The sequence below is a fragment of the Neoarius graeffei genome, chromosome 18 (genome assembly GCF_027579695.1).
Source record: "Neoarius graeffei isolate fNeoGra1 chromosome 18, fNeoGra1.pri, whole genome shotgun sequence".
NCBI classification, from domain to species: domain Eukaryota; kingdom Metazoa; phylum Chordata; class Actinopteri; order Siluriformes; family Ariidae; genus Neoarius; species Neoarius graeffei.
The window spans coordinates 3,089,469-3,109,502 of NC_083586.1; the positions used below are offsets into that span (position 1 = coordinate 3,089,469).

The 20,034-nt window shown below is 41.6% G+C and overlaps 1 protein-coding gene across 8 annotated transcripts in view; it reads right to left on the reverse strand.

Annotated features, from left to right (window-relative positions):
- Nucleotides 1–4,421: 4,421 nt before the first annotated feature.
- LOC132865868 (zinc finger protein 883-like) overlaps nt 4,422–20,034 on the reverse strand; it is a 105,946-nt gene continuing 90,333 nt past the window's right edge. For 7 of the 8 annotated variants that reach the window (XM_060898374.1, XM_060898375.1, XM_060898377.1 and 4 more), the window contains 3 exons: nt 14,677–14,744; nt 14,338–14,516; nt 4,422–7,183 (listed from right to left, as the gene is read on the reverse strand). In XM_060898374.1, the coding sequence (XP_060754357.1) occupies nt 5,424–7,183; nt 14,338–14,516; nt 14,677–14,744 (2,007 nt within the window). In that variant the 3' untranslated portion in view covers nt 4,422–5,423. The other variant, XM_060898381.1, reaches the window with a different exon arrangement.

Here is a 20,034-nt window from a genome sequence, read left to right on the forward strand (position 1 = left end):
ACATTTTTAGTACATATTCTAAATATATTATTGTGGCAGCGGGGGCATGGTCAAGCGCCGGTCTGTGACAGGAGGGCGGAGTTGGGGAAGGTAAGTGGCAGAATCGTTTCACCTGAGTGTGATTAACCTACGTTTTGTGTGTTCTCTCCCCAGTAAACCGCACCCTATTTAAGGAGGGAGAGTGAGAGCAGAGGGAGGCTCATCCCCGGACGAGACGCTGTGTGTGTGTGTCTCTCTCTCTCTCTATTGGGAAAAGTTATTGTTAGACTGAAAAGTGTGGCAATAAAGCCTGTACGCAAACCTGATCTCTGTCCTGCCGTCCTCTGTGCTCCACCCACTCAACCGAACTGCCACAATTATCAAGCACAGTTTGAGTTTTAACTGTTCATTGAATCATTGTTCAACTACTTTTAAACAATACAAATGTATTATGAATCACGTTAATGCTTCCCAATCCTTTGCAAAGGTTCTTAACATGATCTCTGGGTCACAAGAAATCAATAAATGGAGTCCAACATTGTGATTTAAACCTTATGCGAAAACAAACGTTTTTTGGCAAAAAATGAACCTCATGGTGCCACCATTAGACTTTTGAATATGGTCAAAAAATTTTACAGGATGTCTTTATTGGTGAAAAGGAACACCCAAACAAAAATGCATCAGATTTTATGAAAGTGAGGGCAACTGATGCACCCTACTAAGCATTCTGAAGTGTTGATTAGAGGTTTCTCTTACAGTTATCTGATTGAAGAATCATACAGACATGTATACAAGTTGAAGATTTTGATGAGCAAATAAGTGAAATTAGTTCGGTCTCTCTAAAGGGTGTAAAACAAAAATCATTGCTCTGATGTAGTTCTATTGTTCTCTACAGGGATACTTATCAAATTGCCTAGTTTCAAATTAATAGTTTGATTTTTTTTGCCTGATATTTTCAATTTTTTCCACTGAAAAAACTTAAGTCATCGCTATTATGTACATATTGAAGGCATGCATGTTTTGTTGTGGCAACTCTCTAACTCTCCAAGCAAAAAATAATTCAAAGTCCAAGAGGTTGCAGAAAGGTTTAGACTTTTATTATATCAAATAATAAAAGCTGTATTCGGTCTGCAGAGTGAACAGAGTCAAAATTACAAAGCTCTCATTTTATACTGTCTCAAAGAAAAAACACAGGTGTATACAAATAATTTCATTGGCTAACATGTCCCGTTATACCACTTCAACATTTTCTATTGGGCAATACACCTCACACCTCTCATATTTTGCATCAACTGAGCCAAAATTTACAGTATAAATGGTCCATTCAGAAAGAATCAAACCACACGATAAGAGATGGTATACAGCATTCAGCGTGTACAATAAATGATTCAAATTGGCTGGGGACAAATCAAGTTAAAGACTAATACAGGCCGCAGGTGGAAACTAGCGCAACACTCGTGTCCTTGGCCAGTCTCCCACACTATAAGATTACACTTTTTGAATAGGCCTGTGATTTAACAGAAAACAACCTTCAGTATAAACTCTCTCAATGTCTCTGCTGTATTTTAGCGGAGCTCCCGCGAGGTCCTTAATGGTAAACCCATCGAGTCGATTTTTTGTGGTTTGTCCATGTACGTGTACCACCACTCATACACACCGCCTAGTGGCCAGTGTTAGTAATTACAAGTCATACACACCGCCTAGTGGTCAGTGTTAGTACAACCCCGATTCCAAAAAAGTTGGGACAAAGAACAAATTGTAAATAAAAACGGAATGCAATAATTTGCAAATCTCAAAAACTGATATTGTATTCACAATAGAACATAGACAACATATCAAATATTGGAAGTGAGACATTTTGAAATTTCATGCCAAATATTGGCTCATTTGAAATTTCATGACAGCAACACATCTCAAAAAAGTTGGGACAGGGGCAATAAGAGGCTGGAAAAGTTAAAAGGTACAAAAAAGGAACAGCTGGAGGACCAAATTGCAACTCATTAGGTCAATTGACAATAAGTCATTAACATGACTGGGTATAAAAAGAGCATCTTGGAGTGGCAGCGGCTCTCAGAAGTAAAGATGGGAAGAGGATCACCAATCCCCCCAATTCTGCGCAGACAAATAGTGGAGCAATATCAGAAAGGCGTTCGACAGTGTAAAATTGCAAAGAGTTTGAACATATCATCTACAGTGCATAATATTATCAAAAGATTCAGAGAATCTGGAAGAATCTCTGTGCGTAAGGGTCAAGGCCGGAAAACCATACTGGGTGCCCGTGATCTTCGGGCTCTTAGACGACACTGCATCACATATAGGCATGCTTCTGTATTGGAAATCACAAAATGGGCTCAGGAATATTTCCAGAGAACATTATCTGTGAACACAATTCACCGTGCCATCCGCCATTGCCAGCTAAAACTCTATAGTTCAAAGAAGAAGCCGTATCTAAACATGACCCAGAAGCGCAGACGTCTTCTCTGGGCCAAGGCTCATTTAAAATGGACTGTGGCAAAGTGGAAAACTGTTCTGTGGTCAGACGAATCAAAATTTGAAGTTCTTTATGGAAATCAGGGACGCCGTGTCATTCAGACTAAAGAGGAGAAGGACAACCCAAGTTGTTATCAGCGCTCAGTTCAGAAGCCTGCATCTCTGATGGTATGGGTTGCATTAGTGCGTGTGGCATGGGCAGCTTACACATATGGAAAGACACCATCAAAGGTATATCCAGGTTCTAGAGCAACATATGCTCCCATCCAGATGACGTCTCTTTCAGGGAAGACCTTGCATTTTCCAACATGACAATGCCAAACCACATCCTGCATCAATTACAGCATCATGGCTGTGTAGGAGGAGGATCCGGGTATTGAACTGGCCAGCCTGCAGTCCAGATCTTTCACCCATAGAAAACATTTGGCGCATCATAAAATAGAAGATATGACAAAAAAGGCCTAAGACAGTTGAGCAACTAGAATCCTACATTAGACAAGAATGGGTTAACATTCCTATCCCTAAACTTGAGCAATTTGTCTCCTCAGTCCCCAGACGTTTACAGACTGTTGTAAAGAGAAAAGGGGATGTCTCACAGTGGGAAACATGGCCTTGTCCCAACTTCTTTGAGATGTGTTGTCATGAAATTTAAAAATCACCTAATTTTTCTCTTTAAATGATACATTTTCTCAGTTTAAACATTTGATACGTCATCTATGTTCTATTCTGAATAAAATATGGAATTTTTAAACTTCCACATCATTGCATTCCGTTTTTATTTACAATTTGTACTTTGTCCCAACTTTTTTGGGATCGGGGTTGTAATTACCAGTCATCCCCCCCCAGTGGCCAGTGCTAGCCAGTAAAGAAATAAAACAAAAGAGACTGGCTATAAGAAAATTCTACAACCCAGAAACAGATGGGAGCTCCGCTTTTAGGCAGTGCCTAAATCTATATATTACTGTAATTATGATAAAAGTAATAATAAATTGGTTTATGAATTAAGAGAATTAACTTCATTTATTCTTTACTGAAAATTAACACACTCCGCTTTGAATTAGTATTTAATCAGCATAAAAAGAAATCTGTACGTGTGGTTATATGAATCAGAGTACATTTGTGATTACTTAAGGTGTGTGTATGGTCATGATTACATATGTGCATATAAAATCAATTTCTGTGGTGGTCTTATTTCTAGTTTATTTTGCTTTAGCAAAATCTTAAATTTTTATGTAATACTTAAATATTACATAAAAATTTTAATTATTTTTGTTATCTTCTATTAGGGTGGAGAGAGTTGTTGATCTAGCAGCATTAAAAGCTTGTCTTTGTAGTTCCAGAGGCTCTCCTTCCATGCTAAATGGAATACTATCAATTTTGTGTTTTAAGGTGCATGTGTGATTGTTATACCAGGGTGCTAGGTTTTATTTTCTCCTGAATTATTTTCTTTTAAGTTGAGCTACATTATCTAAAGTAACGCAGAACATTGACTGTAAGCATTCAGTTGGCTGATCAAGTTCTGTGGGGTCTAACGGGGATCCAATCAAATTGATAACTCTAGGAGACTACTGATAAAACTTTATGCAGTAGTTGATGTGAATGTACTTTTGATGCAATGGCATGCAAGGTGCATATATTAAGACATTTCAAAAGAGATGAGGTAATGGTCTGAGGGAGCTTCAGACTATAAGTGTAGATGTAATTGGTCTTAAGTGATCAATCTCATTAAATCAGTCTCATTAAATCAAATCAGTCTCATTGAATAATACCTTTAATTTTGGTGCTTAATAATAAATTATCAAACAGCTAAATTATGGTATATTCCAAATTATTATGATCACTACTAATGCAGCAATAATGGATCACTTACCGTATTACATAACTCATATACACCTTGGAATTCTTTGAGATTGGATGACTTCAAAGAATATATAGAAGCAACACAGACACAGTTTAACAATTAATTGAATTTATTATAACAATGATAAAAATGGGTAATAGTAGTTTAAATACATTCAAATATGATATGGTCATACACTTGATGAGCATGTGTGTGCGAGCGTGTGTCTGTGTGTGTGCTAACTCAGACTTGGAATGTTATCTGAGATGTGGGGGAGGTTAGGATTTACCTTGTGTTCTGAGACAATGGGATTAGCCGTGGTAGCTAACCCACTAGCTTATAACATTACTAAATCTACTGAAATCTTGATGAGGTCAAAATATGTGTAATGATGAAATTAAAAGTGTTAGAAAGGATAGCAAAAGCATACACGGCCTATCTATTAAAACTGAGAGAACAAAATAGAATAATTAATTCAACACCCTGAGTGTCTACAGTGTACACAATTAAACCGTTCCTGAGTTTAAATTCACACTACTTCATAAAGCTAATTCCTAAGACTAGTCTTTTTGCCCAAAAATGCCAGTCTTACTTCCTGTATCTTGCTTATATGCAAGATTATGGAGATGTTCCAAAACTTCTGAGTCCACCGGAGCACGTGGGTCGTTTCCATGGAAAGCAGAGAATTCTTGGTCTGAACTTCAGCGTTCGTGAGGAAAAGTCTCTGATCAAACAATGTGCACAGCGCAGTTCTGTTATAGTACATTAAACTCCTGATCAGTACAAATTCCATTAACAATCAGTCTCATGCTACAGTATTACATTGATAATAGTGGTGCAGTTTAATTGTCACTTGTATGGTGGTAATTAATGACTACTTAAGATCAAAAGAAAAAAAATAATAGTCTTGTTTTAAACATCACTATAAGGTTACGTATTTTAAAACAGTCATATAACATGAACAATAAAGTTCAAAGTACAGGTCATTTTCAGCCAAAACTGTAATAATAACCATATTTAATTTGACAAATTTAAAATCATGCAATGTCTACAAGTTGGTGCACTTGTAGGTTTTATAAATGTAACTGAATAAGTAAACATCTTTCCAGACTGATCAGTGATGCGGCTTCTCTCCTGTGTGAATGCGCTGGTGTTTTTGGAGATTACTCTGACTAGTAAAACTCTTTCCACACTGTGAGCAGTGATACGGCTTCTCTCCTGTGTGAATGCGCTGGTGTTGTTGGAGATGACTCTGATAAGTAAAACTCTTCCCACACTGTGAGCAGTGATACGGCTTCTCTCCTGTGTGAATGCGCTGGTGTCGTTGGAGAGCACTCTGCTGAGTAAAACTCTTTCCACACTGTGAGCAGTGATACGGCTTCTCTCCTGTGTGAATGCGCTGGTGTTTTTGGAGAGAACACTGATGAGTAAAACTCTTCCCACACTGTGAGCAGTGATACGGCTTCTCTCCTGTGTGAATGCGCTGGTGTGTTTGGAGATTACTCTGCTGAGTAAAACTCTTCCCACACTGTGAGCAGTGATACGGTTTCTCTCCTGTGTGAATGCGCTGGTGTTGTTGGAGATGACTCTGATAAGTAAAACTCTTCACACACTGTGAGCAGTGATGCGGCTTCTCTCCTGAGTGAAGGCGCTGGTGTTGTTGGAGAGCACTCTGATGAGTAAAACTCTTCCCACACAGTGAGCAGTGATACGGCTTCTCTCCTGTGTGAATGCGCTGGTGTTTTTGGAGATTACTCTGCTGAGTAAAACTCTTCCCACACTGTGAGCAGTGATACGGTTTCTCTCCTGTGTGAATGCGCTGGTGTTCTTGGAGAGCACTCTGACTAGTAAAACTCTTCCCACACTGTGAGCAGTGATACGGCTTCTCTCCTGTGTGAATGCGCTGGTGTTTTTGGAGAGAACACTGATGAGTAAAACTCTTCCCACACTGTGAGCAGTGATACGGTTTCTCTCCTGTGTGAATGCGCTGGTGTGTTTGGAGATTACTCTGACTAGTAAAACTCTTTCCACACTGTGAGCAGTGATACGGCTTCTCTCCTGTGTGAATGCGCTGGTGTTGTTGGAGATGACTCTGATAAGTAAAACTCTTCCCACACTGTGAGCAGTGATACGGCTTCTCTCCTGTGTGAATGCGCTGGTGTCGTCGGAGATGACTCTGATAAGTAAAACTCTTCCCACACTGTGAGCAGTGAAACGGCTTCTCTCCTGTGTGAATGTGCTGGTGTTGTTGGAGATGACTCTGATAAGTAAAACTCTTCCCACACTGTGAGCAGTGATACGGTTTCTCTCCTGTGTGAATGCGCTGGTGTTGTTGGAGATGACTCTGATAAGTAAAACTCTTCCCACACTGTGAGCAGTGATACGGCTTCTCTCCTGTGTGAATGCGCTGGTGTGTTTGGAGATTACTCTGCTGAGTAAAACTCTTTCCACACTGTGAGCAGTGATACGGCTTCTCTCCTGTGTGAATGCGCTGGTGTTTTTGGAGAGTACTCTGATGAGTAAAACTCTTCCCACACTGTGAGCAGTGATATAGCTTCTCACCTGTGTGACTGCACTGGTGTGTCTTGAGTACATTCTGATGATCAAAACTCTTTCCACAGTCTGAGCAGTGGTGAATTTCCTTCTGTATATCATTATGAGAAGTGTCAAAACTGAGAGCATCAGATGATGTTGGCTGACTACTGGAGCATTTGGAGGGGATCTGAAGCTCATATTTAATCTCTCCTGATTCCTGCATTCTCGCATACTCTTCATAGTGGCATCTCTGGATGTGTTTGTCAAGGTAAATTTGAGATGCATAGGAACGAGGACATGTGGAGCAGGAAAAGACCTGCAGCAAAGTCTTCTTTACTTCTGGAGAAGTGAAAGGACAAAAATCAGAAATTGAACATGAAATGCAACAAGATTATAAAATATAACACTAACCCAATGTAAGGGAGCATTTTTACTGAACCTCAAACATTCAAGATTCTACATGAATCAAGACTGACACAAAAAAGTTTGAGGACTAACATACAGCAGTCTCTAACTAGGAGTACTGGTACTGTAGATTCAATAAAGGTACTAGAACAGCAGCTATGCACAGCATTGGCCATAGCCCCGTGGGTCTGAGCAACCAAGGGGGAGTTGTTGGTTTCTGTTTGATCTAATGTCAAGTCTAGTTACGGTAATGGCAAGCCTTGCCTTATTTACAGCTTGTCCAGGATTGTGAAGGAAACTCAGCCCTTGCATTCAAAGATCCAAAAATGGGCCTTATTTATCATGCTGCATATGAATAGATTTATTTGCAAATGGTTTCTAGTAGCATTTACACAAGAAAGTCTGTATTTTTCATATGGATTGGGTTGTCAAGTTTAAAAACACATTAATTTAAATAACACAAATTTAATGAAATTAAAAATTGTGGGATTTTGTGAAACCCAGTTGAATCATATTAATGTAACTGATGAAAGAAAGAAAGCCAACATCCAGAAATTAAGACATTAGTCATTTAATTAAATAAAAATGTAGACGTATAAAAAAGGGACAGACTGCAACGATTCAGATGGCATTCAAGTAGTTCTGCAGTAGTATAGGAATTTCCTTACTGCAGTATTTGAAGAATGCCACGGTGTGGTTTGTAGTAATAAAGCAACCAAACTTCCATCTGTTTAATTATTCATTCATCTGATGCTATTTGTCCCTTAACATGTTGAAGTTCTTCAGCTACAAGAGTTTGAGGAGCTAAAAATAAACATAATTAAAACATTATTTCTCCATGGCATGACTTGTGGAATCACTGAATTCCATAAAAATACTAAAAAATGTTATTGCTTGTTAAACTGCTTGATAATATAAGCATCATCACATATACTCCTGAAATAAAGCAAGTGTGTTCCAATTGATTTGTATAATGGTTGATGGGTTTGACTGACATGTGCATTAGCCAATTAACAACTTCGCTTGGTTCAGGTATGCTGCATGTGTGTTCAACTATCTTCTCTTCAGCCAGCTGGTTGGATTGCACTGAATGTATTTGTGGCAGCAGGGGCATGGCCAGGGAAGGTGAGTGGCAAAGTCAATGCACCTGTTGTCAAATGTTGTGCGCGTATTTGTTGCAGTGACGGTGGAGGTTAGAAAAGGATCCCTCCTTTTCTAACATCAGCATGATGGAAGAGCGCGAAGAGAAGGGAGCTCTCCCGACCAGAACAAATGTGTTTGTGTATGAGCAAGTGAGCGAATGAAGCTGAAAAGCAAGGTAAATAGTAAAAATAGTGTGTGTGAACATCAGCTCCCTCCTGCCATGCTTCTGTACTCCAACCACATCAGGGACATACTATAGTGGTGCCAAAAGCCAGGAGTATGGAAGGGAATCACCACATGCAGTCCTCCCCATTTAAGGATCTCATCCATGCCCTTGTTACCACCCAGCAGAACCAGCATCAAGTGCTGACCACCTTCTGGAAGGAACAAGAGCAATGCTTTGAATACTTGATGCTGGCCCAGCAGGAAGATCGCCAGGCGTTCTGCTCATCTTGGCGGGGGCCTGGATTGCCACCACGGCAGACCCTCCCCACCTCACCCTCACGAAGATGGGCTCACATGATGATCCACAGGCCTTCATCGCTCTCTTCGAGCAAGCTGCCGAAGCATGGGGGTGGCCAATCAAGCGGCATGCCTACTTCCACTACTGACTGGCAAGGTGCAGCAGCTCCCTGCCAACAGTTGGCTCATATACGTGGACCTGAAGTGAGCCATCCTGCAGTGTGTCAGCCACGCCCCGGAACATCGTCAGTGCTTCTGGACGCTGACATTGGAGAAAGTCGGCCAGCCGTTTGCATTTGGCCAACAGCTCCAGGATGCCTGCTGGCAGTGGCAGAGGGCAAACAACTATGATGCTGAGGGGATCATCGACCTGGTGACACTGGAGCACTTCACTGCGGGTCTTCTGGAAGGAACGGCGGAGTGGGTCCAGTGTCATCACCCGGTGTTACTGGGTCAAGCCATCGAGTTGGCAGAGGACCATCTGGCAGTGGTTCCAGCAGCAGGCCTTTTCTCTTTTTCTCTCTCCTTCCCCCCTCCCTCCTCTTCCCATCCCCCCACTGCGGAGATGGGGGGCGGCTCCCCTCCAGCCGGCCCACCGCACCCATGGTGTCTCCCGTGTTCTTCTTCCAAGTCTGTCTCTTCTCCACCCCAGGTGAGTGATGCCCATAACACCGGTGCAGAGGGAAAGTCTGGGCTGGTATGCTGGCACTGCGGGGAGCTGGGACATCTCCAGAATCAGTGCTCCACAATGGAGGTGGGAGTTGTGATCTGGATCCCCTATGCGCCAGAGACTGCCCCCTATCGGGCCAGAGCGTATCGTATACCGGGAAGTGTCCAAGGGGATACATCAGACCTCAATCCACCAAAGCCTGGTGTAAGGTGAGGCATTGGGGACAGCACAAGCAGTGAAGGTTGTGTGCATGCATGGGGATGTTCATAATTATCCTCTACTGCCGATCCATATTCTATTTCAGGGACAAAAGCATAAAGATGGCAGTTAATCCTCGTCTCACCCACCCTCTGATTTTGGGGACTGATTGGCCGGGATTCAGAAATTTAATAGAACACACAATAAGGGGTGGGTCCTGCGTCCTACGTCATGGGGGGATCCCGGTGTGGCATTGACTGGGGAAGCTGTCACAGAACTGTCTACATCAGTGCGATGCAAAGAGTAAGGAGCAGCTAGCCCCTCCTCCCTCTCTCGGGGATTCCCTTGAGGATTTCCAATTAGAGCAGTCGCGAGACAAGAATTTGCGTCATGCGTTTGACCAAGTGAAAGTAATGGATGGTCAAATGTGACACCCTCCTTCCTGTATTTCACTATTAAGGACAGGCTGTATCAAGTGACACAGGACACTCAAACTGGTGAACAGATAACACCAGTTGTTAATCCCTAAGAGCCATAGGGAACTTGTGTTCCCTGTGGCTCAGTTTAATCCCATGGCTGGACACCTAGGACAGGATATAAAACTACCCCGAATAATAGGGTGCATCAGTTGCCCCCTAAAAATGAAAAGTTCCTCCGATCATGATGCATTTTTGTTTTTATGTTCCTTTTGGTAAGAAAACACACTGGGTGAAATATTTTGACAAAATTCAAAAGTTTAATGGTGGCACCAGGAGCTCAAAGTTATGAAAAAGCTGCTATTTTATGACTTTTATGACAAAATTTCGATCACTTTTCATGGAACATTATGGCACCTTATAGAGTATATCAAATATCTTAGATACACATTTTTAGAACATATTCTGAATATATTATCAAGCACAGTTTGAGTTTTAGCTGTTCACTGAATCATTGTTCAACTACTTTTAAACAATACAAATGTATTATGAATCACATTAATGCTTCTCAATCCCTTGCAAAGGTTCTTAACATGATCTCTGGGTCACAAGAAATCAATAAATGGAGTCCAACATTGTGATTCAAACCTTATGCGAAAACATAAAATAAGCGTTTTTTGGCAAAAAATGAACCTCATGGTGCCACCATTAGACTTTTGAATATGGTCAAAACATTTTACAGGATGTCTTTATTGGTGAAAAGGAACACCCAAACAAAAATGCATCAGATTTTATGAAAGTGAGGGCAACTGATGCACCCGACCGAATAATGGTGCGTTCTATTGGCCAGAGGTTTGCGGGGACGTTCGTTGGTGGTGTGCGGCATGCCATGAATGCCAATTAGTAAATCTTATGGCCACTCCAAAAGTGCCTTTGCGCCTGCTCCCTCTAATCAAGACCCCATTCGAGAGAATTGGTATGGATCTCGTCAGGCCATTAGATCAGTCAGTACAAGTATATTGCTTTATTTTAGTTCTGGTGGACTATGCAACATGATATCCAGAAGCAGGCCATGCTCCGCACTGTGTGCAGAGGCATGCAATGTTGTGGAAGCACTCTTCTGTGTTTTCTCCTGGGTCAGGATTCCTAAAGAAATCCTGACAGACCAAGGCACTATGTTTATGTCACACACACTTCGTGAGCTGTAGGGAATTAAATCTATCCACACCAGCATCCATCACCCACAAACAGATGATTTAGTAGGGTTTGGAAGTTTGTAAGCGAAGATGCATGTAATTGGGATAAATGGCTCCAGCCCCTGTTATTTGCAGTACGAGAAGTCTCACAAGCCTCCATGGGGTTTTCACCATTTGAATTATTATATGGGCAAAAGCCATGCAGCATTTTGGATGTGCTACAGGAAAATTGGGAGGAGGGACCTTCAACCAGCAAGAACGAAATTCAGTACGTTCTCGACCTGCACGCAAAGCTCCACACCCTCACACATTTAACCCAGGAACCTTAGGGAGTTCACTTCGGGAAACAAAAGTACTCGTGTTATTGCCCACTTCAAGCTCCAAATTAGTTGCCAAATGGCAAGGGCCCTTCGAGATCACACGGCAAATCGGGGACGTTGACTATGAGGTGAAGCGAATGGATCGGGGCAGGGCTCTGCAAATATACCACTTCAACCACTTAAAACATTGGAATGAGGGGGTCCCTGTGGCGTTGGCATTGGTACTTCCAGAGAAGCTGGGATTGGAGGTAAAACCAACAACCCAAACTACTCCGGTCCCTTGTGGAGACCACCTCTCACTGGCCCAACTCACAGAGGTTGCCAAGTTGCAAAGAGTTATCCAACGTGTTCTTGCCCCTTCCCGGCCGCACCCACCTCATAGAACACCACATTGAGATGGTCCCCAGGGGTGGCGGTGCATAGCCACCCTTACCCGAACACAGAAAAAGGTGGTTTGGGATGAACTCAAGGCCATGCTCAACATAGGCATAATCAAGGAGTCACACAATGACTGGAGCAGCCCGGTGGGCCTGGTACCCAAGACTGATAGGTCGGTCCGGTTCTGTGTAGACTACAGAAAAGTCAACACGGTGTCTAAATTCGACGCATACCCAATGCCTCGCATTGATAAGTTGCTCGATCAGTTAGGTGCTGCTCGCTTTTATTCAACACTGGATTTAACAAAAGGATATTGGTAGATCCCCTTGACTCTTCTATACAGAGAGAAAACGGCCTTTTCCACACCATTTGGATTACACCAGTTTGTCATGATTTCTTTTGGGTTATTTGGGGCTCCTGCTACATTCCAGTGGCTCATGGACAAGATCCTCCGTCCCCATGCCGCATATGCAGCAATGTACCTTGATGACATTATGATATGTATACAGCAATGATTGGCAGCGGCACCTTGAACACTTTAGGGCCGTCCTAGACTTGCGGAGATGTGTGAGGCTCAGAGCTAACCTGAAAATGTGTGCAATTCGGCGAGTGGAAGTATGGTATCTGGGTTTCCACTTGAGGTCATGGGCAGGTGCATCCCCAAATTGACAAAACTGCAGCGATTGCGGCCTGCCCAAGACTGAAAAGGGAGTGAGGCCGTTTCTGGGGCTGGCTGGCTACTATCATAGGTTCATACCTAATTATTCGGACATCACCAGCCTGCTGACTGATCTCACTAAAAAGGGAGTACCAGATCTGGTCCAGTGGATGGAACAGTGCCAACAGGCTTTCAACCAAGGTAAAAGCTGCACTGTGTGGGGGGCCACTTTTACACTCCCTTGACTTCTCTCTCCCTTTTATTTTGCAGATGGACGCATTGGACAGAGGGCTGGGGGCTGTTTTGTCCCAGGAGGTGGAGGGCGAGGAACATCCCGTGCTGTACATCATGAACCACGCCAATGCGTGGATCACCTGTTGGTATCTCGCCCTCTAGCCTTTTAAATTTGAGGTAGTCCACAGGCGCAGATGATGGTGACGGAATTCCTATCCTGTCGGGGGTTATGTGACAGTGGGGGCGTGGCCTAGCGTCAGTTTGTGAATGGAGGGTGGGGCCAGGGAAGGTGAGTGGCAAAGTCAATGCACCTGTTGTCAATTAATGTTGTGTGTGTTTGTTGCAGTGACAGTGGAGGTTAGAAAAGGAGGGAGAGCGAAGAGAAGGGCATTTTCCCGACCAGAAGACGCGTGTCTGTGTGTGAGCAGCGAGTGAGTGAATGAAGCTGAAAAGCAACGAAAATAGTAAAAATAAAGTGTGTGAGAACATCAGTTCCTCCCTGCCATGCTTCTGTACTCCACCCACATTAGGGACATATTACAGTACTATAATGTTTCTGTCCCTGTTTCTGTAATATGGGGAGGTCTGACAGCATTATCCGATATTGTGTGTTTTCTGTGACAGGGCCTTTTTTTTCCTCCTTGATTTCTCTCCAGTCTTCTCCCTAATTTAGCCATGGTCAATTCCCACCCATCAGACTGCTCTCCAGTATCACATAACATCTACCAACCAGGGAGGGCCATCACGTGCTTCCTCTGAGATAAGTAATACCAGTTGACCAGCTGACTGCATATTTTACTCATACAATGTCAGGGGGGAGAAAGCACACTCGGAGGAAAACCCAATCCACTCAATCTCTATTAATATGTGCTCTCACACACACACCCATGACTGGCTAGTATAACTGACAGGGCAGGGAAGAGACAGCATACCATCTCTACCTCCCTGAGAGCCCAGACAATTTTGCTCTCTTGAGCTCCCAACCACAGATGACGGTGGCATCATCAGGATTTGAAAGTGGCAATATCTGGATTATGGGGAGGATGATTGGGGCAACAGTTTTCTGCTGTACCACTTGGGATCCACAGGCCACGCATTTTACGCTACTTCTGGTTAAATTGTGCCTGATGAATAAAACTGCAACAGTATTTTGTGGTTTACTATATAGTCAGTTTCACAATAGCAGGATATTGCAGTGGGGTGACTTTACCCTCTCTGGTTGGTTACTGTCATATGATAGAGAAAACCTACCTGGTTGGTGGAACATGCCAAAATGAGTCCTCTGGGGGAGTGCTCTGGTTACTGCAGATTGCATTGTACAACAGCTTTCATTCCAGAAACACTGTTAGGCTCAGAAATGTCACAAGATAATGCCGAAAATAACCTCTATAACCTCTTAGACAAAAGTAACACCTTGCTGTCTGGTTGTTCCTGTTGGTGCAGGACTGAGTTCTTTGGTGTGCTCCTCTTCATACCACACCAAGAGCTCCTGTCCTGGGTTAATGGGTCGACAGCAACGATACAGAATTCCCCCTCGATACCGAAATGCCACAAGATTCTGTTCTTCTTCATTACGGGCACAATTCACATACCTAAAAGAGTGAGGCAACATTCCAGAAAAGGTAAAAATCAGAGACTTGGAGAAAGCATGGCAGAGATATCAGTGACAGCAAGAAGATAAAGTTCTTCCAACAAATGAGGAACTGTAAAATCAAAATCACTAAACGGCCCAAGAGCTGGTGTATTTCTCACCTCATCCAATTCACATGCATCTCTCTTTTGGCATCAATGTATTCTTCACACTGCATGCTCCTGTATACCTGGAGAAAAATACCACATTTATATTTTCTTTACTAAAATCAATCTATGCCTTTAAATGAGGTTTACAGAAACAAGAAAGATGGCTCATGCCAATATTATTAAGCCTCATGAAGGCTGAATTAAAAGGTACTTGACTGTATCTTAAGATTCACAAAACAGCCAACAAGCTCTGAGATGAATTTAGTAACTATAGGAAAATGCAGGCAAGGCTTTATCAGAATTTAGGCAAAGGAAAGGTTTCTTATAAAAGGCTTTAAGTCTGACATGGCAAAGCTGTGCTGTGAATCAGACCTCTCTGATACACATCTGTCCCGTGTGTTTTGGTCTCTAAACAGAAAGCTACAAAAATGCACAACTTTAAAAGTCAGTTCTGTCACTAAATGGGTTTTATACAAAATATTTTGGATTTGTACAAGTAATATTTATTTACCCTAAGTGTTTGGGAGCTAATGTTGTTTTAGTTCAGTTTAGTAGTGTTCATTTTTAATTTAAAGAATAAAAGATTAAATCTTCTTAAAGATGATTTAATCTTGACAACCTTGGAACGCTTTATTGGCCAGGGCATAATGAACAGAGATTTTGTTTTGCTGTCTTTTTACCAGCCCTCTCTGTGGGCCTGTCATTTCAGGATCATGTGGCAGCATGCGTGTGTTCTCACTGGTCAAATCACAACCATGTTAGTTAATGTGCATTAACATTCTACTCTAATGCAAAAACAGTGCGTAGCAATGAAACAAAATCCATGAACAAAAAAAAGGTCAAAAATTAAAGGAGGGGCCAAAAATTTGAGGAAAAAAAAAAAAAGCAGGCATTAGAGACATAGGCTTACAAATGTAAATTAAAAAAAAAAAAAAAAAAAATCAACATACTGTTTGGCCATTAGGGTTGTGCAAAAATATCGATACGGCGATATATCGCGATACTTTGTCTTCCAATTCAATATCGATACTCAAAATTTGAATATCGATATTTTTTCAAATAATAAAATCATGTTTCAGACGGGTTGTAAATCCAGTACGACTTCCGCACCTCCGCTCCGCGAGGTGTCGCTGTGCCACTACCTCACTGCAAGGCACTCTTCGTCTTCTCTTTTTTCCCCGGCGGTTGCAGTGAGGAAAAAAAACAGGCAAGCATGGCTGTTAACATAAACCTAGAGACGCCGCCGAACTTTAAGGCAGATGTTTGGAGGCACTTTGGATTCCAAAGGAAAGGAGAAAAAAAAAAACAGTGAGCCGGACAAAGAGAATGCACTTTGCAAAACCTGTTTCGCTCCAATTAAATTAAGATGCCCACTGCACTTTTCAATGTGTTTCAGACAGTGTGTTGTTCCTGCAAAATAAGCACAAGTTAAATGTTCTCCGGTATATGTTCTCAAGTTTACAAAGAACAAATTGATATTAGTGTTAGCACTGAAATGTATGTGCAGTCTGCAGTGCAAGTTTTAAGTTTTCATAAAACAATTTGATTCTGCTTGTTAAGCAGCACTGATGTGTCCATGCTTACAGAAAAGTTGATAATACTAGCACAGAAATGGGAATTTTCTGTATGTTGTAGTGAAGCAACTCTTGGTTTTGCCAGCAGTGGAATAGAGACAAATATATGTCTGGCAAGAGTGTGTAGTTATGTATGTGAAATGTAATTTTACAGTGGTCAATAAATTCTGATTTTCTTCAGTGACACAGATATTGTGATGTGGTTGAAATTTCTTGCAATATATCGATTATCGCAGAATCGCTGTACCGTGATAATATCGTTATCGTGGGCAAAATATCGCCATAGTATCGTATCGTGAGGTATCTGGTGATACCCAGCCCTATTGGCCATCAGCATCCTGAATTGGCCCACAATGCTATTTTCGAGGAGCAGAATGAAAAGCTTAAGATGGACATTAAAACATAGCTATAGGCTAGGCTGCATCTTCATTTAAAACTGCTGGAACTTGCCCAACCATAACTGACTGTCATATGTACCAGAGGTTTTCAAGCTTGCTGGGGCTGAAGCACATCAAAGGTCAAACCAGAACATCAAGGCACACCAAATTAAAGTCGGTTATCGATTATGAATGTTACACATATTATGATGGGCTAGAAGGTCATTCGCAAGGTTTGACCCAGATTGTATGACAACAGACTGTCAATTATTAAACAGATAGGTAAATCAGACAGGTAATTTTATAATATATTAAAAACGTGAGGCAACGCTCATTACAGTGTTTTCCATGAGTTACCTAGACCATGGTGGCGGAAGCATTTTCAGAACACACCACCATTTGATTTGAGACTGATAACATTAACTTTACAGTATCTACTACAGTCATCCACAAGTCCCAACACAATACCATGGTTATCAATTTAAGACAGCAAACAGATAACATCAATGCAGAAGTTTGCATTGATAATTAACATTCAAACTTTAGCTTAGTTAGGGAACATTAACAGCAGAGTGTCAGACTCTCATCTCCTTGCTTTAAAACAACGAGCTGTTGAATTTGTAGAGGTTTAGCTTATTTGAGTAAGAAAAGCTGCTAACACATCTGGTAGCATGTATTCGTCATTCAAAATACAAGCACATGCTCTAACCAAAGTTCAAAATAGGTTTATTTTTGGCTAAATTGAAATTAGTCTGTATGTTCTCTATTCAATATTTTCTAAAAAAAAAAAAAAGAACCAATTAAACACAGGTAACCACTTCTGCTTCCTTCCTTTGAGGGCTGAAATGTATGCTCTAGTCATTTTTTAACCGTTTATGAACTGTTAAACTCATTAACCATGATTTGCAGGTGTGGCCTTTTTGCTGTGGCATTACAACCAGTATGTTTATGCTTAAATTACTAAAGCACAAAATTGTTTTGAGCAAGTTCTTCATCAAGCTAAACTCTTAATTTTGCTCTCAAAGTGCACCAGTTTGATACATTTAACTTTAAAATAAACAAAATTATCTTACAAGGGAGCATGCCCCCAAGTGAGGTCCACTGACCATAGTTTCACAAAATCCTGAGGGAAACATACAGTGGTAAACCCTTTAGAATTTTCTATATTTCTACATAAATATTACCTAAAACGTCATCAGAATTTCACACAAGTCCTAAAAGTACATAAGAAGAACCCAGTTAAACAAGTTAAACAAAAATATTATACTTGGTCATTTATTTATTTATTGAGGAAAATGATCCAATATTACATATCTGTGAGTGGGAAAAGTACGTGAACCTCTAGGATTAGCAGTTAATTTGAAGGTGAAATTAGAGTCAGGTGTTTTCAATCAATGGGATGACAATCAGGTGTGAGTGGGAACCCTGTTTTTTTTTAAAGAACAGGGATCTATCAAAGTCTGATCTTCACAACACGTTTGTGGAAGTGTATCATGGCACGAACAAAGGAGATTTCTGAGGACCTCAGAAAAAGCACTGTTGATGCTCATCAGGCTGGAAAAGGTTACAAAACCATCTCTAAAGAGTTTGGACTCCACCAATCCACAGTCAGACAGATTATGTACAAACTGAGGAAATTCAAGACCATTGTTACCCTCCCCAGGAGTGGTCAACCAACAAAGATCACTCCAAGAGCAAGGCATGTAATAGTCGGCGAGGTCACAAAGGACCCCTGGGTAACTTCTAAGCAACTGAAGACCTCTCTCACATTGGCTAATGTTAATGTTCATGAATCCACCATCAGGAGAACACTTGAACAACAAATGGTGTGTATGGCAGGGTTGCAAGGAGAAAGCCACTGCTCGTCAAAAAGAACACTGCTGCTCATTTGCAGTTTGCTAAAGATCATGTGGACAAGCCAGAAGGCTATTGGAAAATGTTTTGTGGTCGGATGAGACCAAAATAGAATTTTTTGGTTTAAATGAGAAGCGTTATGTTTGGAGAAAGGAAAACACTGCATTCCAGCATAAGAACCTTATCCCATCTGTGAAACATGGTGGTGGTAGTATCATGGTTTGGGCCTGTTTTGCTGCATCTGGGCTAGGATGGCTTGCCATCATTGATGGAACAATGAATTCTGAATTATACCAGCAAATTCTAAAGGAAAATGTCAGGACATCTGTCCATGAACTGAATCTCAAGAGAAGGTGGGTCATGCAGCAAGACAACGATCCTAAGCACACAAGTAGTTCTACCAAAGAAAAGAGAATAAAGTGAATGTTTTGGAATGGCCAGGTCAATGTCCTGACCTTTATCCAACCGAAATGTTGTGGAAGGACCTGAAGTGAGCAGTTCATGTAAGGAAACCCACCAACATCCCAGAGTTGAAGCTGTTCTGTATGGAGGAATGGGCTAAAATTCCTCCAAGCCAGTGTGCAGGACCGATCAACAGTTACCAGAAACGTTTAGTTGCAGTTATTCCTGCACAAGGGGGTCACACCAGATACTGAAAGCAAAGGTTCGTATACTTTTGCCACTCACAGATATGTAATTGGATCATTTTTCTCAACAAATAAAATGACCAAGTATAATATTGTTGTCTCATTTGTTTAACTGGGTTCTCTTTATCTACTTTTAGGACTTGTGTGAAAATCTGTTGTTGTTTTAGGGCATATTTATGCAGAAATATAGAAAATTCTAAAGGGTTCACAAACTTTCAAGCACCACTGTAGTTATTCTGTCTTTTTTTTTTTTTTTTAATAAATACTGTCAATGGAACCCCTATCTGTTCTCTTGCAAGTTAGGGTATCTGTGAAAGAAATCCCTCTCAACTCAAAGTGTAAAAGAAGACGACCGTGATTGTGCGACAGATCCTCGGAGCATGTTGATGGGGAGTGAACTAATGTGGCAAGTGTGTTTGGAAGGAGGAATCATGAGACAGAAATCTCCACTTTTGAATATATCTGTCACTGCACATTGTACACTGAAATTGGATGCCATCCTACCAGTGCAACATCTGCTTATTAAAAATAAATAAATAAATAAATAAAATCAATAAACCTCATCTCATTATCTCTAGCTGCTTTATCCTTCTACAGGGTCGCAGGCAAGCTGGAGCCTATCCCAGCTGACTACGGGCGAAAGGCGGGGTACACCCTGGACAAGTCGCCAGGTCATCACAGGGCTGACACAGACACAGACAACCATTCACACTCACATTCACACCTACGCTCAATTTAGAGTCACCAGTTAACCTAACCTGCATGTCTTTGGACTGTGGGGGAAACCGGAGCATCCGGAGGAAACCCACGCGGACACGGGGAGAACATGCAAACTCCGCACAGAAAGGCCCTTGCCAGCCATGGGGCTCGAACGCGGACCTTCTTGCTGTGAGGCGACAGCACTAACCACTACACCAC